Source organism: Cuculus canorus, chromosome 4 (assembly GCF_017976375.1).
Source record: "Cuculus canorus isolate bCucCan1 chromosome 4, bCucCan1.pri, whole genome shotgun sequence".
In the NCBI taxonomy this organism is placed as follows: Eukaryota; Metazoa; Chordata; class Aves; order Cuculiformes; family Cuculidae; genus Cuculus; species Cuculus canorus.
This window is the reverse complement of record NC_071404.1, coordinates 25,118,154-25,143,345: the sequence shown is the minus strand read 5'-3', so window position 1 is coordinate 25,143,345 and position 25,192 is coordinate 25,118,154. Positions and strand designations below refer to the sequence as shown.

At 38.8% G+C, this 25,192-nt stretch overlaps 1 protein-coding gene across 7 annotated transcripts in view; it reads right to left on the bottom strand.

Moving 5' to 3' along the window:
* Positions 1–23,286, bottom strand: part of KLHL5 (kelch like family member 5) — a 58,582-nt gene extending 35,296 nt beyond the window's left edge. For 2 of the 7 annotated variants that reach the window (XM_054064889.1, XM_054064888.1), the window contains exons 1-2: positions 23,112–23,286; positions 19,784–19,875 (exon numbers count right to left, since the gene is read on the bottom strand). Coding sequence is in view for 3 of the 7 variants with exons in the window: in XM_054064887.1 (XP_053920862.1) it covers positions 5,838–6,367 (530 nt within the window). In the remaining 4 variants the exon portion in view is untranslated. Of the gene's footprint in view, positions 1–5,837; positions 6,988–19,783; positions 19,876–21,726; positions 22,518–23,111 lie in introns of those variants that run through there. The other 5 variants (XM_054064891.1, XM_054064890.1, XM_054064887.1 and 2 more) reach the window with 5 other exon arrangements.
* Between the last annotated feature and the right edge of the window lie 1,906 nt (positions 23,287–25,192).

Below are 25,192 nucleotides of genomic sequence, written 5' to 3'. Positions count from 1 at the left end.
GGTTCCTTTAGGAAATCAAATTAAAAGCAAGTGCTTTAGGTACAGAACAGAAATTTGCAGGCAGGACTACACACTAACCCAAATGGCTTTCACAGATACATCGAAAACAGTGCAAAACAGGAGCTGGAGCATGAATAACGTGCACAGAATTGGCTTAAGTTCTGGTTTACATATGTTTCTGTAACACAAACTGGGTGTAGATGAAAGCATTAGAAGCAGTAAACACTGACAAAACTGTACAGATGGGAGAAAATACATGTTTTTCTCCTCACTACTATGTTTCCAGGGAACACCACTTTGTTTCTCAGAAAATGAAGTAACTACCATCATATTTTAAAGCTGAATATATGTATAAAGAATATTACCTTTATACATATAATATGTAAAGGAACAGAAAATCCACAAACCAATACAGACATTTCAACATACACATGTATTAAAACAAGTATAATGATATTCCAAAGAAGAAAAATACAAAAAAAATTAGTTTTATTGACATATCAAAAAGGTTCAAAATAACAAAAGGAGTTTAGGGATAAGTGATGAAAATGATTATGTATGTGCAGGAAAATGGGTGTGACTGCCTTGTGTTTAGAGAAAACAATAAAGAGAAAAAATATGGCTATAAATTTTCTGCTCCTGTTTACATTCTTGTAATGTGAACCCACGAATAAAGTCAGTGAAATCAAAAGCCCACGTTTGACTGATCAAAACAGAACTCTGCAATCATAAATGAAGGGTATGGAATTTACTCTAGCAAATTACCAATAAGCTATAAGTTTCACTACTGTTCAAAACCAAAGGCATTTATTCTGTTACTAGAACAGATAAATCTCCAGCAGCTGGATTTTCTAACTAAAAATAAAATGTCTTATGCATCCAAGAGGCAAACTAATTGTCTGTCTACTTCTGAGATAGTACATAGGATTTGCTATACTGCATAACACATCTATGATCTCAAGGTATACTTTTGGTAATAATATAATCAGAAGCTCTTTTGCAATTTCAAGCCATCTTTAGGCCAGGGTAGTCAATTAGGTCATACACATTAGAAAAGATAAAGTGTACCTCCCCTTGGACAAATTAGGATACCTATTGAGATAAAACTTCTGCATTTTTAAACAAATCTTAAATTTGCAACTTTCTCACTGCATTGTGATGGCTTACTGCCTTGCAGTTTTTACATACAATGTTTCAATATAGTTTTAGAAATATTTTTTCAATTTGGTTGTTTACACTGCTGTCTCCAAGGTAGCTGACATTTTATTGTGTACAGGCGCCAGAACACAAATTACAAAAATAATATGCCAGCTTTTATGATTTTATATTATACTTTGCAAGGAGTAAAATATTTCTTCCTTCAAAGTTAGTAAGATAAGAACCTCAGCTGCAGAGAGCAGAGTTTGTTGAGAAGAAGGATGCCGAAAGGATTCTTGGAAAAAGCAAGCAATGGTAAAAATCAGGAGACTCTTTCAAAGACTGTGAAGAGCATAAATAAAAGGAGGAAGCCATAGATGGTAGCAATAAAGCCTACTAAAAATTCATACTGTATCATAATCTAAGATAAGAAAAGACAATTGAAAAAGAACAAAAGTGACACTGGAGAGACTAATGAGCACTGTAAGGCTATACATGCATATGAACTTGAAGGCTAGTGACTTACTCTGTGCAAGAGAAAAGAATTATACCAACACTCAGAAACACAATCTTGCAATCAAAAGGCACAGGTTCAAGCAAACACGAATATGTAACTAACTGGCATGAGTAACAACAGTCACGAGAACCTGGAGCACAGATTCCAGTGTGCTCTATGCTAGCCCAACAAAGATGTAGACAGAGCCTGCCAAGCCAATACTACTGCATATTTAATGCTTTTTAATTTTTATAAGAAAGCATGTAGGCATGCTTCATTGCAGGTAGATCTTTGATTATAGCGCTGATGTTTCCTGTCTCACTTCTAAGATATGGCTTGGACATCTACATTGCAGTGTGATCACTACGTGCACTAGAACAAAAACATACCTGACTGAGCTTTAACATAGTCAAAGCATGTGACAGTCACTGCAAAAGTATGGTTGCCTTGCATGGAAGCCCACTCTATCCAAATAAATCGCTGGAATCCCCTGTGGCTTCACAAAGTTAATTCTGAAGCCTGTTGTCACCTTCTCTTCATTACAACATCTGCTAGTCAAGCTTACTAAATTACATCTGCCTCATATATGTAATAGCGCTGTCCTGACTCTTTTCAAACACGCATAGACAAAACCCAAGTGAAGATGTAGTAGGCACAGAGGAAAATGAAACAATTTTAGCAGTCACATGAAAAAAAAAAAAAGAGAAGGCCAGTTTCTCCATTGTAAAACAACCTGTCTTTCAATAACACTTTCTTTTTCTCGAATTCCTGCATGTATCTAGCAAAAAAAAAAGCTCTTTTAACAGTTTTTTATTATATTTCAAGAATTGCACTACTATCATGCCACAATTACAGAATCTATCAACTGTCCTTATTTGACAGTTTGCATTATTTTATTATACGTGGGATACAGAAATACACAGCACAATTGGGGTTCCTAAAGATCTTACAGCCCCAAAGGTCACTAAGACTGAAGTGAAAGAAAAGACCTATCAAAGGTTTCTGTAGATTGAAAACTGCTGGTTGCACAGACTTAGATTTGAAGTTACAAACTACTAACTCCAAGACTGTTCATACACAGTGATCCTGTGGAGTAGCTACCACCTGGTACATTCAGACACTGTCGTAAAATCAGTTGCATACACCTTACTAAGCTGTTTGAGGTTAGGACACAACTGATGAGCTCCAAAATATTGTTTGTATTTAATGTTCAGATATAAATATACATTTTATATTATATTTGAATACATTTCCATACTTAAATCTATAGTAAAGTAATTCTAATATTTTAATGCAAGCTGGGTGAAATGAACCAGATACAATACTCCGCACACTAGGTACACACTAGGTATATTTACCTTGATTTCCACTGTCCTTTCAAGTTCTGTGGACCTCTACTGCTTAGGCACCAACAAAAAGTTAAGAAAAACATATCTTATTGCTAATAGGCTTGAATTTGCTACAAAAGAATCTACACAGCTGTTGGAAAATTTTAAAAAGGGTACAAATCCAAAATTATGACCATTGCCTCAGGAATTCAGCAGAATTAACAAACAGCAGCAACAGAGGAAATCTAGCAGACGAAAATCTGCAAAAGAACTCAAACCTCACTAGCCCAGTAAACAATGATTCAAGCTACTGCTGATTACAAACAACACACAGGAGTATGATGTGAACAGCATTATAGCTGACTAGCCCTGATCTCTGAATCTGAATGATGTGTTTGCATCTCAGATGCAGCCTTTGTCAAAGATCTGGTACTAAACTTGGATTTTTGCTTATCCCTTATGCCACCAAGCTCTATACCAATAAAAAATTCATTCTACAGCAGCTTTCCTCTAAATGAATCATGTAAAGCTTTTATGATTACAAAGTCCTGATCTAAATGCTTTTCTACCTGTGCAATATGACGTGGCAAAGAGGAAAGATGATAGATACACACAAAGCAGTAGAGCTGCTTCTGTCACTTCATGATTTTAGGACTTGTAACTAACTGGACAGTGAGTTACAGACAAGTGAAGAAATAAGGTAACTCCACAGCTTCCATAAAAAGTTTAAAAAAATAATTTTTTTCATACACACAATTTGTTTCTAATGGAGGTAGCAGGGGCTTCATATGGGAAAAAAAGCGCTTTGAAAACTACACAGATGAAAGTGTTGGGGTTCCTCAATAGGAAGTTATATTTCAGGGCTAATAAAGACTATTTAATTAAGTTCTTAACATCAGAAAAATTCCAGCTGTTCTTAGACTATTTATGTAGTCTGTTCATCAGCTTATACATTCTTAACAAAGAGAGTGAACAAAACATGGTTTAAGTACAGTCTCCTCATGAGAGATACAGACAACAATACAAAGCAAGTTCTTTCACTACCAGTAGTTACATACTAAATTGTACCAACACTGAACTCAAAATTTATCTAAAATACTTATTTTAAAGTATGAAAGGAAAACACTAGCAAGAATTACAAGACAATAAGGGAATTACAAATAACTCTAGATGCTACAGATGATTAAGCACATAATTAAAAAAGTACTTGAGATTTACTAAGTTCATGCCCTATGTGCATTTCCTGTAATAGTTCAGTTCGCCTGTAAAAACAAATAAAAACCGCCCAATGCAATATAGACTTCTCCTGCCCCTAAATAAGTATCTGCAGTTCTCCAGTTCTACAAAGTAAAAAATTAGTATTGTCATACATAAATTCTTCTTCAACTATTAAGAACAAATTTGTAGTAATTTCAATCCACACATTTATCTCTTAGAATTACACAGTTTTTCTACACTGACTGCCTTGCTATGGTGAGAATATCCTGTTTGGGGTAATAAAAATTTCACATCACAAGTAGATCTTGCTGAAATGGAAGGTGATGTTACACTTATATCATATATATTATCCAGCTTCCACAGCTACTTAAAAATTCATACCTGAATGTCACTTAAAATAGGATCTCTTCAAAGATATGTTATTTATAGATTTATAGCAGTTGCAGCACAATAAAACTGCTGTTACAAAGCATCATTGTGCAGGATTTCCTTTCCCTGCAATTCCAGTACTTTTGCCATTCAATGATAAAAGCAAATACACTGTTGACTCCCAAGCGTTTTTACCCTCCCTCCTTTCCTTGAATCTTTAAAGGTTATATAAACCATAAATAGTTACTGTTGATATTACGGATCACTTTGCCATTGCACCAAATGAATTATCCTAGAGAATGCAAAACACTAAACCTGCTACAACTAGATCGATCTGTCTTTAATAGGCTTTATTAAGCAGCGTACCATTTTAAACAGCCATACATTTTGAAATGCCACATCATTGTAAAGTTATCTTAAAAGCAAGAAAACAAACATCATAAAATGTACTTTAAATTGTAAGCTAAGTATTAAGCACTATTTTCACTATAAAACAGGAAAAATACTTTCAGTGAAGAACAGCTGACAGGCAGTAAAAGGAAATAAAAGAATTAAACTGACACTTAACAAGAAAGATTATTAACTTGCCTAATACACAACAACTGGTAAACATCTTTAATTTACGAACAAATTTTGCAGTTTCATCTTTAGTAACAATATGTAGAACACCAAAGCATCTTAATAGACAGGACAGAACCATTTTTTTTCTTTTTAAGCTAGATACACAGATAACTGCAATCTCTTTAAAGTACAAATTGGCTGGCTTTGAATAGAATTTTGTTTTCTTCAAGTTGCATATGCACAAGAAAAAAAACAATTTTGTTTTATAGTCTAAGTATTTTTTTAGTTTCATCTTCCTCATCTATAAGAAACGTGGAAGCATCAGATGAGAGTCACAAGAACCTTTCGTTTCCTAGTTTTCTCCTAACTGACATGGGACTAATTCTTAGCATAACTAAACAATCAGTGCGACTTCAAAATAATTTAGAAAGCACCCTGTAACATCACCATGTCATGGACAGTACCTTGTTCATAGCAGCATGCACTTGGTACACTATTTAATAAGTGAGTGCATGCGCTTTATTTATCCACACTGACTAAAGCTGCCTTTTAAAAACATCCTAGTAAACACACAGAACCCTGATTATAAATAATTTTGTTTCTGATGCACAGCAGCTGCTTGGTTTCTGAAACATTTTCATCTAGAACAAAGGCTAGCCTATCTATGCATGCTATCTGTAACCATGAAATGAAAACACATTTCTCACAATAGAAACGTAATAGTTAACCTGCACGAACTGCTGTCCGATTCATTTTCTTCTTCACTTGCTCTATCATCTGTTTCTTGTCTGTTAAGCCAACGCGCTCCTCCAGAGTCTTCTGCTGAGAATTCAAATGCAGGGATTTCTGAGGTGGATGCCATTGGCCAGGGAGGTGAATTCTGGAAATCCTCTTGGTTGGACCTTCTGTAACCAACTGATGTTAAAGGTAGGTTACTTGAATCTAAAAACTTTGTGCCACCAGTTGTTACACTCTGTCCTCTGTTCCAGATGTCAGCCTGGTGGTTCTCAATTGCAGAGTTAGGGGCTGACGCCTGATGACCAAACCACCTCCATTTGATTTTCAAAATCTGCTTCACGTCAAACTCTTTACGAGAACCAGACATCCTTAGTGAAAGCCAGTGATCGTCTAGGCAACAGGGTAAGAAGCAGCACACATAAAAGAAGATTTGTGCACCCAACCAAGACAGGAGAAACACATGCTCTGCCTGTCTGTGGCAAGCAGATTTTCTACAGAAGGAGGGGAGAAAGCCTTGCATTCACATAAAAAGGCTTCTTTAGCAGTATGTCATTTGAATATAAACAAAAGGCAATAGACGGTGAAAAATCCGGAGATAAAAAGAGGAGGTGAAACAATCACCTCAATCAGGAAAAATGCTAATCAGTTTACCCTAGGAGCTCCAAGGCTGTTTCTGTTGCTGTCCTCTGACCATTAGCTTTCAAAAACACCAAACAGTATTCATTAAAGCCCTTTCAAGAGCTGAATACCACCCCTTTTCCTAAACCACAAATGACAGAGAAAGTAATTCCTATACTGCATCTTAGAATCTCTGCTTCTTATTCTGTTAACTCTTGCTTCAACAGAGGGGGAAAAACACATAAAAAGCAAATTAATTCCTTCCTGCACTGCTGAAGAATAAATTTACAGAAAAGACCTAAACCCAATCCAAAGATAAATGATTATGCTGGGGAGAAACTGAACTGTAAATAATTCTTTTTCCCATTACAGGACATGCACTAACTTGAAAAGGACAAGAACAGCCTGGAAGGCTCAAGGGACTAGTACTGAGCTATAGAGCCTTTCATCTTGATGTGCTTTGATTCAAATCTAGGTCTGCAGCAACCGAAAATTTCTATCTGAAATAAGCTAATGGTTTCCATTCACTTACACATCACTAAAAGCAAAAGCAAGAAAAAACTAACTGGTCACCATCCAAGGCACCAGAAACACCTCCCACAAAACAGACAACAAAAGACAACTTCTCAAGAGGCTTCTCACTTTCTAATCCTATACAATCAGCTGTTTCATATCAGGTTAAAAGCACTGTGATGGGACAGTGAAAGAGATGTATGCATAGCTTTGAGACAGAATTCCCTCTACAGGTAATTTATGCAATGTATTAAAATAATCAATACTAGTTTTTATTTCAATGAGGACAAGAAAGCCAAAAGGACAAAATACACAATGACCAATTTACATTTCCTATGAAAAACAACCTATTTCCTTTATGACATATGGAGCCAGTTACGTATAAAACACTGAGACTCATTCCAAATAGTAATACCAATTTTAGAACAACAAAGAGGCACTAGATTTTATCAGTCTTTATAATAAACAGACCTATGTTTTCAGTATTCACAGTTAAGTTTATATATTCAACTTTCCAGGATACATATGCAAGAAATTTATAAATCATGTTTATTTTCTACCTAAGGTTTTCACCAAAAGTCACTATCTTTCAGATTAACATCATCAGCTACAGAATATGTGATCTTGTAATTAGGATACCTGCAGTGTTCTTCAGAGCAGGTAATACGCAGAGTCCATATGAAAACTTAAACAGTGCCCAATTTTACCACCCAGAAAAAGAGAAATGCTCTGTTTCATACTTAATGCTGGGAATAAATCATGCTCTTTTCCAGGGAACCACAATGCTGAAAGTGCTAGTTTTAACATGGAAAGCTCACTCATCATTGCTCAGAACACAGTCATCTATGAAAGTGTTTCTCACAAATGCTAGCAAAGCTCATTTCTACTGAAACAGCATTCCAGCTGTTCTCTACGAAGAGATGCTGCATTTCAGAATGTGTACCTTGCCAGCATCCTGGCCTGCCAGAAGCTATATACCAAGGCCTTTGCAGCATGTCCAGAGCACAGCTGAATATACTTGTGAGGCGAGATGATTAAGTAGGTAAATATACAACTGTTACTGCCTTTGCTGGGGATTTCATTTAAATACAGATAAACAGAGAAATATTTAAGAAGGATAATGATTTAATATTTCAACATAAAAATTGTACAGATGTTTAACCAAAATAATATGACTCGCAGACCATGCTCATCTTATGCACGTACAGCTAATTCTTTAAAGCTTAACTGTAGTGTTCAAACACTGTCATTTGTGTAACTGCAAGCTGGGTGAAACTACAGTACAGTGTACGTAATAGTAACAAAAAGCATATTTTTATTTACCTTCTTCTTACATTCTGTGTTGGTGTCACATGTTCATTAAGGGTGGAGAAACAGGATAAGCAACTGATATATTTATTAACATTCTAGTATTTTATTACTCATTTAGCTACAAAAAGCAAGCTTTAAGTACCTTTATTTCTGCTGGTATGGTAAATCCATTATACATAAGGACTGACCTGGATTCTCTTTCTTGTATAACAGACATTTAAAATTCAAACTGTCTCAGTACAAGTCTATTATGACAATGGCAGATTTGCCGATTCTAGTGCTTTTTCAGCACTTTGTCACGACTTACTGGGAAATACTAATTACTGCTTCTCTTCAGCTGTGAAGCTATGGGTTCAAACAGAGATTGGAAAACAAAATGTGCTGTAGTTTTAAGAGACCAAAACACAAAATTGTTTTTTATTTTCTTTCCTTTTTCTAGATTACACAAACTCTCGCTTCTCTATACACTCTCCCAAATTACTGTTCTAAGACAGACTGCATAAATATAAAAAATATTTCTCTATTCCCTATAAATCAGGTACAAGTTTGTGTTACAAATGGCAAGATAAGACAAGTACCACTTAATTCTTCAGTTTAAATTGACAACATTGCTCGGAAATAACTGAGAGCCTCTTCTTGTTCTGGACAATCTTTATTACTATGAATAACGTGATAGCTTTTATTAGGTCCCCTGCTGGGAGTAAACAGACTTTTTAAGAGATCTCAAATGATGAGCTGTAAATGCTTCCATCTACTAGGACCAGCCAAACTTCATCTCTGACATCTCCTCTGGTTGCTGGTGCTCACATATCCAAATGCCCACACTTAGTCTATCATACATCATATGTCTAACACACTAATGCATTTCTGAGAAACCTGTTATAAAGGTAAACTAAGCGGTACCATCTTAGTCAAACACAGTACACACAGACTTGCAAGGATTCTGACATATTTTTTCATTTACTGAGGTGAAAGTTCTTATTTCATGAAAAGACAAGCACTTACACCCATTTTTCCCTGACCTATGTCACTGTTGCGGCTGAATAACCATTTTCTACGTTGTGGTGAATCAGGCAGGTTGGATGGCCCCTGACCCAATGGGAGGTGTCCCGGCCCATGGCAGGGGGGTGGAACTAGATGATCTTTAAGGTCCCTTCCAACCCAAACTATTCTATGATTCTATAACAACGCTTTAACTACAGGTACACTGTCCTCTTTGAGACATAATTCTTTTCACATTAATGAGTTTGTGTAAGCTTACTCTGAAGACAATTTTGAGAATTCTGATTTTGACTGCTGGGATTGATACTCCTAAGTGAGGAGCACCTGAGCATTTAAGTACATAACTTCTATCCTATAAGCAGCTCCACAGAATAATTAATTCCTGCACTTAGCCGTGGGGGACAGTTTCCCAGATTCTGCCTTGTGAACAAAAGAAAAATATTTAAATGCTTATTATATGTTAAATCTGCAATTGCACAAATAGGTAACAACAAGAACATAGCATGACAGCTTTAGAAATTGCTTATTTCAAGGTCTTCAGAACAGTTTATCTCCATAAAGATATAAAAATTATTTTTTACTAGCCAAAAACTTTCCTATACTGACATTCTTTGATATGTAATATGTTTATTCACACAAAGTTAAAGGAAGATTGCAATCCAGCATAACCACCTAAAATTTAGACAACATTTACTTCTAAGATACTTCTACTACATGTTTTGATGGAAGATACACTCTAAATATTAAGTACTTCCCTGGAAAAATGGAAAAATATTATTTAAATAATTGGATCTAAGCACTTTTACTCATTATGACACTTCCTCTTTCACTAAGAAGTTGATTAAATTTTCAAATAAACAAATATGTTTATGCAAAAATTTTCAGAGGTACTTTTAAGATTGAATATCAACACCACTTCTCATGATAACATTTTTCCTGCCACTGCCATTTTCTGGCTTCAAAAGCTATCACCATCCACCTTCAGGGCAATTCAGATATAATATTTTTGAAGTATTTAGTATGCCGAATGGATTTAAAATGATCCATTTTTAAATTGAAGATCTAGGAGCATAAAGGCTCGGCTAGTGCTTAGAAAATATTAATGACCCCTTAAGTGCCAATTAAGAACGAAAATGTCAAAATAATTAGATAAAGTCTTTGTTTTGACTGCAAGAGTCGTTTCTCTTTTGAAAAAATACTTTACTGCTTAACAAAAACTTTAAACATAGAAGATACATTTTAGACATAACTACATTCATTAAAATATGATGAAGTAATACATTATTGCCAATATTTGGAAATCCTAGATACGTATTCTAAGGCATAAGAAAGGTTCACTGACTGTAAGATGTTCATCAATTAATCAAATGCATATTTAACATCATTAAAAAGGCATTCAAAATTTAACACTTTATAAAGGAATTTTTAAACTTTAGAATATTAATTAATTGAGACATTAAAATAATGGCTATCGACAACCCCCAAACTTCAATTCTGCTTGTAACTGTGCTGATGTTAAAAGATATAGTAAATATTTACTTTCTTTTTTCTTCCCCATTCCCATGTTCCTGCCCCAAAATTACAGAAATAGCTCTACACGGACTTCAGGAAGATAGCTATGTTCATGCTCTGTGATTCTATAAAATAATAATCACTTCCAATCCCAAAGTTTTTTTACAAATGCAAGCACTTCCTATTCATGGTTATGTGAAAAGTGCCTTACAGCAACAAAAGCATAGCTCACCCTGAAGAAAAGGAGCAAAACACCCTACAGTTACTGACTGTATGTAGTTATTGTTCTGACTGTCAGAAATGAGCTCTAGCCAAATTGCTGGCACTGCATTGCAACTTTCTGCCACTCTGCATTGCACATTTCCCTTGAGAGGTGCAAGCTACATCTTTAGAAACACTGACTTTAGAACAGTCAGCTTAACAGCAGCATGAAAAGACCTCTACAGAGCAACAGCCTGATTTGCTATTTATTTGGATAAGGAAAGAAAAAAAGGAGAAAGGTGTCCATATGTAAGAGAAGACTACATTGCTTCATTCTACATTTTTTAGCTCAAGCATCACACTGGTTCACACAGAAAAATAGTTGGGATCCAAACATTGACATTTCTTTAAGATTCACACATTAACATTGATTTCTGTCAATCCAAATAATACCCAAGCATTAACAGACACTGCTCCATCTATTTATACAAGTAAAACTGTAAAGCAGAGCTATTGCCAAGTAAACAGTGCAGTAAGTCCCGCGAAGCTTATCCACCCTCAAAAAGTTTGCACTCTGAGTCCATCAGGTCAGCAGTGGTTTTTCAGTTATAACTCATTTATGATACAAAACTGACATCACCATGAAATATCAGTCACCCGAATCACAAAGCCAGCTTTCCATACCAAAAGGCTCAAGCAGCTGCATGAAGACTAAGATAAGCAAAAGGTTCCCAGTTCATACATTCCTGGTACCACCAATTCAAATAAAACCAAGGTAAAGCCAATCTAGTCATCATTCCAGAGACAATAATTTTCCAGCACATATCATCTCCTCTTGAAATGTCACTGCTAAGGAAGAGTTGTAACAAAAATACGCCTCTGCAGTTATTTAAAGAAGTCCTGGATAAGTAAAACCATTCTTTAGAACCAATTTATGAAGCTATTGCTTAATAAAGCTCCAAAGGCTATATACCATAGACTGAAGGACTGCATCAACTCACATGGAGACAGTTTCCTTTTACCAAGACAATATAAACACAGTCAAGGTCACCTTTGTAGGCAAATTTGCATGCAAGGTAAAGAAGGTATTTTGATTTTTTTACATTTTTCCAAGACAGAAGCATCTTTATTTCACTTCAAGGCATTCGGTTTTCCTCAAAAACCCACAATAAACGGGTAAAGAACACTACCAAGATAGTAATTGGGCAAAAAATTATGGGTACTCATAGTTCTACATTAGGCCACATATAGAAAACTACCAGATTGCGACACAGTAAAAGAACAGTGAAGAAGTAAATTTGCAAGTGATTGGGTAATACAAGCTAATGCTCTGTGCCATACTACACAACCTTCTAAGAGAAATATACAGAGGCCTGCGGGCAAAAAGTTTATACTATATTTAAATGTCAAGCTATGTAGTGACACAGCTATTGAAGAAAAATGTTTCAAGCTAGACATGAGCATTCTGAATGAATGATTGAACACCAAAAGACACCTCAGAAGATTCATTATTTCTCTCTCAATGAGGACCTCTGTTTAATTAGCAGCTTCAGTTAACACCCCCTGCCTTCCAATTGAGACTTTTGGCAGCATAAGGGATAATATATGAGGATATAATATTTTATTTCATATTTATGAAACAAATGGTGTGACCTCATCTGGAATTCCTTGTGTGCAATTCATCATTACAACTCAGAAACAGTGTTGCAGAATACAGGGTTCACAGAAAGGCAACAAAAATGATCAAAGTATAAAATCAACAACCATCACACTACAAGGTAGAACGCTTGTTAGAATCATACAGACATTTATAGGTATCAAATTACGTTTATAAGAAAGAGAACTTTTATTTAGTTTTAAGAATTAATATTACATCTACAGAAGACACGTACTTAGGACACTTTAGGAATCCAGTTGTGCCTAACATTACAGATGTCAAAAAGAAGAGCTCATAAAAACACCTGCAACGCAAAGAATCCTACCACTCTATGCCCACCTGTAGTTGATTCTCACATGGGACATCAAAGGCAACAAGAGAGGCTTCTATAGGTAGAAAGGAGCAAAGGAAGACTAGGGAAAATGTAGGCTTGCTGCAGAAGAGGGCAGGGCCCTGGTGATACAGGACACAGAAAAGCCTGAGGTATTGAATGCCCTCTTCAGTGGAGCAAATTCTATTTCCTATTCTTCTTTCAATGTTTCACACATTTTTTTCAGAATAAGTGGGAGAGTGTGGTAGCTTATGGCTTTATAACCCTTTCATACTCAGTGTTGCTTATTGGTGGCCATGTTCTCAACTGCAGGAACTGCAGACACATAACATTTTTAATTCTCACTTTGACTAGGAAAACCTTGCAGCCTATTGAACTGTAAGTAGTTCCACTTTCCAAGCACTCCTTTTTTTTTTTTTTTCCCCTGGCACTTTTGAATCAGTTTTCTGTATACATTGTCCATAAAGGGAAAGAGCAATGAAGGAAGACAGAGAGAGAGAAGACAAACCCGTGTTTAGGTTTTCATACCATCCTGTTCTCAAAAATTTCTCTCAAAGCATGCTAAGCTATCGTGCAATCGTAGCTATTCAGAATGAAAAAAAACAGAGAATTACACTATGTCAAACCTCCTTCAGATAATTTTTTAAATTCTGATGTTTTTTCTAATGTTCTAATCTTCCACCTCCCCTCATTTCTCCAATGTGTTATGAAGCTGCAAGAGGTACTACTCATAACATTTGGAAATGGGCTATATAGGCATGATGGTGACATAAGCTGTCTAGTACAGATTAGGGTGGAAATAGTATCATTCCTTACAAAAGAAAAGGAAGTGCCCATCATTCTTACACTTAACTGTAGCCTCAGTTCCAGAGCCAGCAGAACCTGTCAAAATCAAACTGGAGTGTACCTGTAGAACAGATTAAATATTCACAGCACGTGGCTATGTAATAAACTTCATATTCAGAGTGTACAATAAGATAAGAATCAAGTCCAGAGAGGTTTACTAACCTGAGCTGTAAATAACACAAGTAGTAATATGGTTGAATTGCCAAATGAATTAAATGTTTACAAGTAGCGCATATGTGGTGAGGAGACATAGGAGAGGCTCACAGGAAGATGAGGTTTTTGACAGTGGTTTTGGTGATTGGATTGTTTGCAAACAAGGTACTTGTTACCAGAGTAGACCTTTTTTGTTGACTTTAGCTTATTTGTCCAATTAGCCAGACAGTTGCCTTCCAGATGAGTAAAGCTTTTTCTTTATATCCATATGTGTTTACTTGGTAGATATTCTAAAATATATTCTAAGAAGAAGTACATTTTGATATTAAATGACCACTTGGTCCTTGCCAAAGATGAAATCAGAGTTTAAATTTTGCCCGTTTACATGCAGTAAGAGAAATGGCATTTTGGCTGTAAATGTAATCACAGGCTTGTGCATTCAAACTATAATTAAAGCATTAGGAAAGTAGAGCATTTAATGATGTTATCATAACTTGATAAGATTTGGCAAGTTCTTCACCAAGAACTATAGCATTTTAAGCTTGGAAGCGTTTTCCAAGTAAATAAAAATAATTAACTATAATTAATCTATGAGTTTATAAACATGTGGGCAGATCAAGTGATAATTAATAGAACTTCACTCTTTTGTAATTCCTCTCACTTGTTGATAGATTTTTTTTCATTAACATATACAAATTTGCAAAAGAAATTGACCAAAGAACAATTATTAACAGATTAAGTCATAATTTCAGTAAATATTCAAACACTGTTTTTGAAAACTTGAACAAGAGTAAATGAATGAGAATGCTTTTTTTAAATACTGAAAGCTATATTAGTAATTAGTAGAATTTCTAAGCTTTTAAGGTATGCTGCCTATTAAACTGATTAAAAAGTTGAAAAGAGGGTACTTCAGAAACTACCAGGAAGCAGAACAGAAATAGTTTAAAACCAGAAATATTTCAAGCAACTGAAAACTTACAACCACAAAGCTGAAATATTTTTTTACGGTTTGTGTTTAGTTTATCAAAAGACTGTATCTTATTTTTATTTTTTTTGGCAGTTGCTATTAGTATGGCACTTTAGAACAAAATTGTACCTCAGATACTAGTTAGTAAAGAAAATGTTTCCTTCAGAGCCCCTCTTCTTGCCGGTTTAAGCTCTGATTAGAACTGAGACTGGAGGTGAAGACTTTTTCACCAAACACAGAATACTATAGTCACAAAACAAAGAGTGATGAAAGAAATAATCATGGTTCTGGCCTCGTAAGACCCAGCACTTCACAAAATGAATTAATTTTTCATTTAATGTTGTCCTTTCCAATCCTGCTGGTGCTTTGCCAAGGTGAGAATTGCTTTATTGTTGGAGACAGAAAGCCTATCTAGCCCAAAAAAAGACCCTCAGCTGCAACCCATGAAATAATGAAATAATTAAGGAAAGACTGTCAGAAACAGGTCTTATAAAATGAAGTTGTCAACAGCACTGGTTAGTTACTGTGTCTTTCATTCTTTTCAGGTAAGACACATTCTGTTCCTCCTCTCTCCCATATAAAATAATGTAAGTTTAGGTGTGTGAACGTGTTATGTTTTCAAGATATTTTTCAAAGGCTTAAAAGGCTGTAACTACGCAAAACACTTGGGCAAGCTGTAGCTTTTTGAAATTGTAAAGGGTGACATTTCTAAAAATTAAAAAGGTATGTATTCCTTAAGTAGGAAAGCACTTATAATGTATCTAAAAAGATGTCCAGAACAGTTGATACACTCTTTCAAGAAACCATCCCCTCCAGTGAATGTGTAACCCAAGGCCATAGGAGTTTTCACAAAATAAAGGTAGCATGTTAAATGGCAATTGCAAATTTTAAGCAAGTTGGTTAAATTCTTATTAAGTTTTAAATTAAGTTAAATTATTTTTCAATAGAGTCAATACAACATATACTGAGTATTTTGGCAAAAGTATCAACTAAGTGGGAGAAGAATATCTAGACACATTTTCAAAGAGATGAAGACAGTGCTCTAACAAATTTCACTATTTTACAAAAACATCTTGTAAAATTTTATAAAGATTTTTCCATTAATTTTGAAAATCTGATGGATGTCCTTTGTTGTGGCTTGAGCTAAAGTAGAATCAGTTTTCTAATTTCAGCTAAGTCTTGTCTAAGTAATTATTTTCTGAAAGTTAACTGCATGTTTTTCAGACAGTGTTTCTCTCTAAAAGTGATAACATGGGGCATTAGTATACAGAAAGGCCATTGCTTATACTTATTCCTATATCAACCAAGGCCATCCTCGAGCTGGTGGACTGCGTAAGTCAATGACAAAGAAGGGTCACACCTGCAGGGAGTGGCAGACAGGACAGGTGACTCCGAGCTGACCAGAGTATTCCATGAGGAATTCCATGTGAAACAGCTGAGGGAGCTGGGGTTGTTTAGCCTAGAGAAGAGGAGGCTGAAGGGAGACCTTATCGCTGTCTACAACTACCTCAAAGGAGGTTGTAGTGAGGTGGGTGCTGGTCTCTTCTCCCAAGTGATAGAACGAGAGGGAATGGCCTCAAGTTGCACCAGGGAGGCTCAGATTGGACATAAGGAAAAACTTCTTCACTGAAAGGGTTATCAAGCCTCCCTCCTGTCACACACCTTGCCTCCCCTGCCTCCCCTGCAGCACATCTGTGGTGACGTATCATCATCAAGGGGTGGGGGCATTATTGCATATATTTGTACATATCATTTTCATCATTATTACTATTTTATTAAAGCTGTTTTAGTTTAGTTTCCAACCTGCAAGTCTTTTCCTCTCATTTCCCTTTCCCTGGGGGTGGGAGAGAAGGGAATTGTGAGGCCAACCGCTCGGTTTTAACTGCCAAGTTAGGCCAGGCCAGGGCTAAACTGTGACACCTTTAGAAGAACCCAAGTTACTAATCACAAATTCTTCTTCAGAATATATCCTGTTATTATGAAAGACATCAGGACTTTTAACATCAGTTGCACTTAGAATTGCCAGAAGAGGTAATTAATTGGCAAAGTATTCCTCTGAACAGATTGAAATCAATACCTCTCTCTACTTTACAGAAATTTGCCCTCTGGAAAAATGCCAGCATAGTCCGTAAGACATAATTACTAATCAGCAGCTCTGCTTGATAATTAGTCATTCTACCCTGCAGTTAGATGGGCATAAGGATTTCTCCCATAGTGATCTACCTTTTCAGTTCCTTCTCTTCAGAGAATATTTTAGCATTTGTTTCAAATTCTTTTTAACTTCCATGACCACTAGAGAAAAAGGTGCAGGCCAAGTCTGAAAACTGACAATCTGGAGGAGGTTGGCTATTTTGGTAAGTGGAGCTGCCATATTTTGAACTACTGCAAAACAGTGAATAAAAAAAAGTCTGTTCTCAAAGTAATTTCTGGGAAACCATAGCAGTTCTAATAATTTTTAGAGCACAGAAAAGTGTTGATGTCATCTGTGGCAGAAGATATGAACAAGGATATATACTGACCAACGAGGGAAAGAAATGGAAAAAGGGGGAAAAAAGCCTGACTGAAGTTCAATCCTTTATGACCAGAAATTAAACGAAACCTATAATTTCCCAGAAAATACGGCAGTCAAGAAGGACTGATTGATTGATGCCATACATATGTGACTCAATGTTAATAACTGTCTGATTATCATTGCTGTTGGGTTAACAGGCCATCTAAGAAGCTTACAAAAGAAAATGAGAAAACTGAAATTTCTCCCAACAGTTTAATCATAGAATCACAGACTAGTTAGAGTTGGAAAGGACCTTAAAGATATTCTAGTTCCAACCCCCCTGCCATGGGCAGGGACATCCCACTAGATCAGGCTGCCCAAGGCCCCATCTAACCTGGCCTTGAACACCTCCAGGGATGGGGCATCCGTAACTTCCCTGGGCAACCTGTTCCAGTGTCTCACCACTTACATGGTGAAGAAATTCTTCCTAATGCCTAGCCTAAATCTTCCCCTCTCCAGTTTATACCTGCTTCCCCTCGTCCTATCACCACAAGCCTTTATGAATAGCCCCTCTCCAGCTTTCCTGTAGTCCCCCTTCAGGTACTGGAAGGTCGCTATAAGATCTCCTCTGAGCCTTCTCTTCTTCAGGCTGAATAAGCCCAACTCTCTCATCCTGTCCTCGTAGGTAAGGTGCTCCAGCCCTCTGATCATCTTTGTAGCCCTCCTCTGGACCTGTTCCAGCAGCTCCATATCCTTCTTGCATTGAGGATTCCAGAACTGGACACAGTATTCCAGATGAGGTCTCACAAGAGAGGAATAGAGGAGCAGAATCACTTCCCTTGACCTGCTGGCCACGTTTCTTTTGATGCAGCCCAGGATATGGTTGGTCTTTTAGGCTGCGAGTGCACGCTGCTGGCTCATGTCAAGCTTCTAATTGACCAGCACCTCCAAGTCCTTCTCCGCAGGGCTGCTCTCAACCACATCATCCCCCCCATCGTGTACTGAAAACGGGGACTGTCCCAACCCAGGTGTAGAACCTTACATTTGGCCTTGTTGAACCTCATAAGGTTCTCAGAGGCCCACTTCTCCAGTCTGTCCAGGTCCCTCTGGATGACATCCCGTCCTACCGGTGTGGCAACTACACCACTCAGCTTGGTGTCATCTGCAAATTCGCTGAGGGTGCACTTATTAAGGAGCAATACAAAGAAATAAGAGGATAGTAATGGACTCAAACTTTAAACTTCCCAAATTCATGATTCTCAACTCACAAGTGTGATGGCCATGCATAGAAAATGCCCAAAGGAAAGCAAGACCTTGTAATAACTACACCCAGAATTCTCAAGTACTTTGTTATCACCCTTAATGAAAATTAGAGTTAATCACAGATGAGAGAGAGAAAAATACACAATAGAAGAAATTAAAGCATCTATTGTTAAAAATGCTATGTATATGGTAAATTGCCAGTGATGTGACAGATGATGACACAAACAGTGAGAAAAACCATCTCTCTTCTATATTTGTATCATGACATGAAAAAATTCTAGACAATAAAGGAGCATGTTTCTTCAACATTCCCAAAGCAGAAAGAGCTCACAGTCAAGAAAGCAGATTTTTTTTTCATTTTAGGAATACTAGGTCTTACTAAATTTATTGGACTGTTTCTCACCCTCACCACTATTTTTTGAGCAATATTGTATTTTACTTTACAGAGTTCACATAAAGCTAGATTCTTGCATGTATTCATGTTTTCAAAATTCTTTTATCCCTTTGCTTTGTGTAAATGTCAAAGCTATTCCCTTAGAAAATTACTTTAGCTTAGAACAGTCTTTCTTTCATGTTTTTTTTTTTTTTTCAAAAAAAAGTAGTAAGTGAAAGCCAGTCAGTATTACTGGAATAATGAGATTTGACTATGCAGTTGGGGGTGCTCTATTCAAAAGCATTTCTATGGAGCTGTATTTTCTCTTACAGATTCAATATCAACTTTTCCTGGTTTTCCTATAATGATTAAAAGATTCAGAGTTAGAGGTTTCTCATGCATTTCGAAAAGATTAAAATCGAACTTTATAGTAATACTGACAGTTTTCTATAAAGAATGATTTGATAAAGAGCAGAAGTGATGAAATCACATAAAAATGTTCCAAACACTAGGATCTGAAGTGCACAAAAGCAGTCAATTCCTGCTTGTGTACACTTACCAGAATGTATACTCTCAAGATGTATAACCAAACAAAAGATTAAATTTCAGGTGTGAGGAAGACCCAGTACCTTTGTGGGCTAAAATCACATTTCTCGTAGCATAACTTATTGTTATAATTGAGTAAATACAGTAATTACCTATAACACTGGAATGATCTCTAGGTGTTCAAAGAATCATGTAGTTCCATTTGTCTTCCTCTTTCCAAAAACATGAGGTAGCAGAAAAAAACCTAGAGGCAGAAAAAGAACAGTGTGAACAAATAAGAACCAGTCATTAAGGGGAAAAATAAATCTTGAAAGCAGATTTCCTACTCTATTCAGATAGAACTTCCTTCCATCTGTCCAGTGATCCCTAAACTGTCTGAGAGGAAGGTGATAAAGTGTCACTGCGCTAACTGTCACCTTAGTTCCTTCCACAACTTCAAATTACATACACATCAACAAAGGTTCCAGAGAAAGAAGGGCAATTAATAAGAAATTTGAATACTTAACCTCTTATGAGGAATTGCTTTGCCACATGAAGCATTTAAACTGAACACTGTTGCCAAAGAGGAACGTCACTGTACTGGTGAACAAAGCCAAGTACCACCACTAAACAGACTTCAATAAATGGAGTAGCTCCATAAAAACTCATGCTTACTATTACAGTGGTTCTAAATCCTTTCCAATTTACAGGCTACTAAAAATTTTCCAGCTAAAGACATCTACTCAGAAAACTTAGACTGCTGAAACAGTACTTGTCTACTTTTGGCTTGGCACTTGACAAAGAAAATGTCGCCCCGTAGGACACTTGCATGCATATGTGATACTTAATATTTGGACTCTTATGGTCTGACCTTTTCTGCTAGCGGCAAGGAACTTCCAGCTCCCTGAACAGCGATATCGCCTCATTCTTGCATCTAGAGCATGAAACCCCATGTCTCCCCTATGACTGTTTTTTAAGGTCATACAGCCAATTAGTACATATATTTAAGGTCAGCAGTTGCTTTGTTGGCAATTTTGAATGAAAGATTTTGTTTTTATGAAAAAAAGCCAATGTCAGATAGTTATGTTTGTAATTAATGCATTCGTCTACTTGGTAAGTTTGTTATAATTACAGGACACTTAATTGCTGGGTAAAGAGGCAAACTTCCCCTTGGAAGAGTTTCGTAAGGGAAAAGTCAAATTACACTGTAATTTCTTAAGAGCTGCAGAAACTTTCATTATTGGGTCATGTTATGTCTGACTAAGTAATCTTATTTACCACATCATTAAACATAGAATTACATCAACAAAAACACAAAACATCAACACAATCAAAGAAAAATCTTTTTAAAAGCACTGGTGAAAAAAAGAGCAGAGCTGAAACAAGTTCATCAGGATGAACTGTCATCATCAGTAAGTCTGCAATTGACCATAACTGTCTAAAGGAAGATTTTCTCACCTTCACTCAAATTATTTTCTATTTTAAATTTGCAGTCATTAAACTTCTGTGAAACACAATGTGTGAAAATCTACTGCCATGAACCAAACATGCTGGCTTTGGCAGTAGACATGCCCATCCAGAGGACAGACTTGAGGGATGGTTCAATGAAGCTGGCCTGTGGCACAGAAAAACTATCTGACTCAGATTAGCATAATTATTATTTTGGTTCTGTCCTGCTTTATGTTCCTTAGCATTGTTCAGCAAGTTGAAAATAGGAAAAACATAAGGCAGGAACACAATCTCCTCTATCAGGAATGCATTTTTTTTAAATATTCATCCACATGTGCCTCTGCAAATTCTAACACAAGAATACTGTGAAAATTAATTGATAAGTTTTTCTGCAGCTGTTTGTATGTTTAATTATCTTGTAAAATAAATCTGTCTTGTATCAAGAGATAATATGCAGACAATCTCCAGACATGGATGAATAACCCAAAAGAATAAACACTCTCCTAGAGTGAGAATTTATTAATATGCTTAATTAACTTGTAAGATGTAGTTGTCTTAGGTCAAGAGATAACCTGAAGGAAATCTCCAGACATGGCTGGATATCCTAAAAAGACCCCACAATCTTTGAGGACTTACACAGTTCTTTGTCTAAAACTAGTATATATACCTTTTATAAGATGGGATGTCTTTTCTAGAAGGGCATCCAATTCAGCTCTGAATTGCATAATAAAAATATTATTGCCTTTGATTGAAGACTCTATCCTTTTCATTGTTCTACCAGTTTATTGCCTTTGCTTCAAAGAGTTCATCTTTTCAATGTTCTACCAGTGAATAAGTGTTTCTCGCAATACCTTCAAAAGAAATGATCTGAGATCCTTTCGGACAAAATTAATGAACTGCTCATGAAAACAAATCCCATGACCTGTTTCTAAAAAGGATCCATTGCCACAATACATAAGAGTTTGTCTTAAGTACAAAAGCTGCGCCAACGTTGCCACAAGGTCAAATTGTTCACGCTACTAAGAAGACTTGGAGTGATTGTTTTTACTTGCAAACAAGGGTGCAGCTGAAGCTCAGCTTATATGATTTCCTAGTTAACTTTTCAGTAAAAGAAACCAACAAACCCAGGCCTCGCTTTTCCACTGCTCTGACCCGACCGGCCCAGCCCTGCTGAGCCGCACACCGCCAAACTGCGCCAGTCCAAAGCCCAAAGCCACGACAAGGCTTTAAGGGAAAACATGAACCACTAAGACACACAAACAGCAGTTGTTTGACGTTCAACACGGATACGTCTTCTTTTTCCCCGTGTAACAATAACTGCACTGCCCCCGTTTGGGTGACTTGGCAGCCGCTGCTCTGTCCGACCGCTCTCCAAAGCGATCGCTACTTCTCTATTTTACACTGTGGCCGCTAAGGTTAACAGAGAAACCGCCGGGCGGCACCGGGAATCTCGTCTGTAGATGCGCTTGGACCGGACCAGCCCCGGTGACCCCAGACATCGGGCGCAGCCTTGTCCCCACCCGCCCCCCCCGTCCCGTCGCCGCAGCCCTCGTTCCTGTCTCATCCCTTTCCGTTCCCGCACCTCCGTTCCCCTCCCCGCAGCCTCCGTTCCCGCTGCCGCCGTCCGGTCTCGCCTCCATTCCCATCTCCGCAGCCCCGTCCCGTCCCGCTCCCGTCCCTGCAGCCGCCGTTCCTCTCCCCGCATCCCCGTTCCCGTCCCCGCTCCCCTGTTCCCGTCCCCGAAGCCCCCATTCCTGTCCCATCACGTCCCGTTCCCGCATCCCCGGTCCCGTTCCCGCAGCCCCCGGTCCCCTCCCGCTCCCGTCCCACCCCTCCTCCGTTCCCTTCCCCGCAGCCCCCGTCCCACCCCGCCCCCGTCCCTACAGCCCCTATCGCACCCCGTTCCCGTCCCCGCACCCCCATTGCCATCCCGTTCCCGCCACCCCCCGCAGCCGGCCCCGAACCCGCCCTCCTCCTCCCGCTCTCTTTCTCCTCCCCCTCCCGGCACCCGGACCCCTCCTCTCTCAGTCGAGCCCCGGCCGCCCGCCTCACCTCTCGCGGTCCTGGAGGGGGCGGGGAAAAGGCCAAAATCGCGTGGAAAGCCGCAGCACCCCTGTCCCCTCCCGCTCCGCCCCGGTGGCAGCGAACACTCCCAGCTCCCCGCCGGCCCCTTCCTGCGCGCCCGGGCGGCTCCGGGACCGGGGCCGGAGGCGCGCGCGGGGGGCGGGGCCGGCGCACCGCGCCCCCTCCCGCCGACCACGCCCCCTCCCACCGACCACGCCCCCTCCCGCCGACCACGCCCCCTCCCGCCGACCACGCCCCCTCCCGCCGACCACGCCCCCTCCCGCCGACCACGCCCCCTCCCGCCGACCGCGCCCCCTCCCGCCGACCGCGCCCCCTCCCGCCGACCGCGCCCCCTCCCGCCGACCGCGCCCCCTCCCGCCGACCGCGCCCCCTCCCGCCGACCGCGCCCCCTCCCGCCGACGCGAGTGTACCCGCTCCCCCACCCCCCCCCCCGCGCGCCCCCTGCCGGCGGGGCGGGCGAGCGTCCCGTGCGGGCTGCCTGTAAGCTACTTCTGTACCACCTTCCAGAATCACAAACCTCAGCCTTTCCGTAGCTTCCCGCTGCCCTGCCTAAATGAGCTCAACCCACAGTGACACCCAACAGGCAGCCCATACTCACCCTCTGATGCACATGCACTCTCCCACCTTTGCCGACCTCATTATACACCACTGTAGCAGGGACCTCTGCCACCCAGAGTTAGAATAATTTTCCAAATTAATAGCCTGTGTGACAGTCAAATGTGCTTCTGACTGATAAAGCTGATTTAAGGGTGCACACAATCATTGCTGAGGCGTGGCAGCACGAGCTCCGTGCAGCGATGAAGCGCGTCGTGCCTTCTCTGCCTAAGTCTGCACGGAAATGTGTCCTCGTGGCAGCATGCCTTGTCCGTCTGTCTCATCTGATACCAAAATGCCAGCAAACAAACTCTCCAAGACTCATTTTTGAGTTTTAGAAAGCAAGAATCCTTTATTGGACCTGGCAACATGAGGGAGTGATCTCCATCCATCACATGCAGTGAGACAAGAGCTTGCAGAATATATTTCCCACATACATGTATATGTATAAATTCTCCCAGAAATCTTATACATATTCTATTACTTTCCAAGGACTAATTTTAATGTTATTATGAACTTCACAACAGTCAAAGCTCTTGCTGATTTGGAGTTCTGGACCCAGCTCTGCCTGACCTTGTGTTTGTGATAGGGAAAGGCCTCAATTGGAGGTGATGACAGACGACACATTTGTTCACCACAGATTATACTTCACACAAGACATTATTGTTTCCAAAGAATGAACAGCATCTGGAAAAGCACTGTTTGAAAGAAAATATGCTATCAGAGGGACATTATATCTAGCTTTCAAAGAACACAATTACTTAGATGTAACTTAACTCTACTTGAGCTTAAATAAAAAATATTCCATTTTCTGTAATAGTTACTACTTCTTGTACAACATCCTGGCTGATTTTAAACAGTTTAGCCAATTTTAACTAAATTTGACTGAAGGATAGCGTTTTCAGAGGCGCTAATTGTTCCAGCGGTGTAAAAAATATTAGCCAGGCAGAGGGAAGCATGCCCCTAGAAAGGAAACAAGTTTTTCACTTCAGTTCGTGGGTCAGCCCACTCACACACGTGATTCAGCGGCTTTACACATGCACAGCTGCTAAGGGTGATGGTGCCTGAAGTTCAGGGTATCCCTGGGATGCGTAGACACATCATGTATGGGCATCCTGAATTCAGAAATGGAACTAAAGCATGTCATAGAATCATAGAATAGTTAGGGTTGGAAGAGACTTTAAAGATCATCTAGTTCCAAACCCCCTGCCATGGGCAGGGACATCTCACTAGACCAGGCTGCCCAAGGCCCATCCAACCTGGCCTTGAACACCTCCAGGGGTGGGTCATCCACAACTTCCCTTGGCAACCTGTGTCTCACCACTCACACGGTGAAGAAATTCTTCCTAATGTCCAGTCTAAATCTGCCCCTCTCCAGTTTATACCTGTGTCATCACAATAGCCCTGAAATACAGCGCTAAGATACTCCCCACCTGCTTACTGCAGAGTACTTG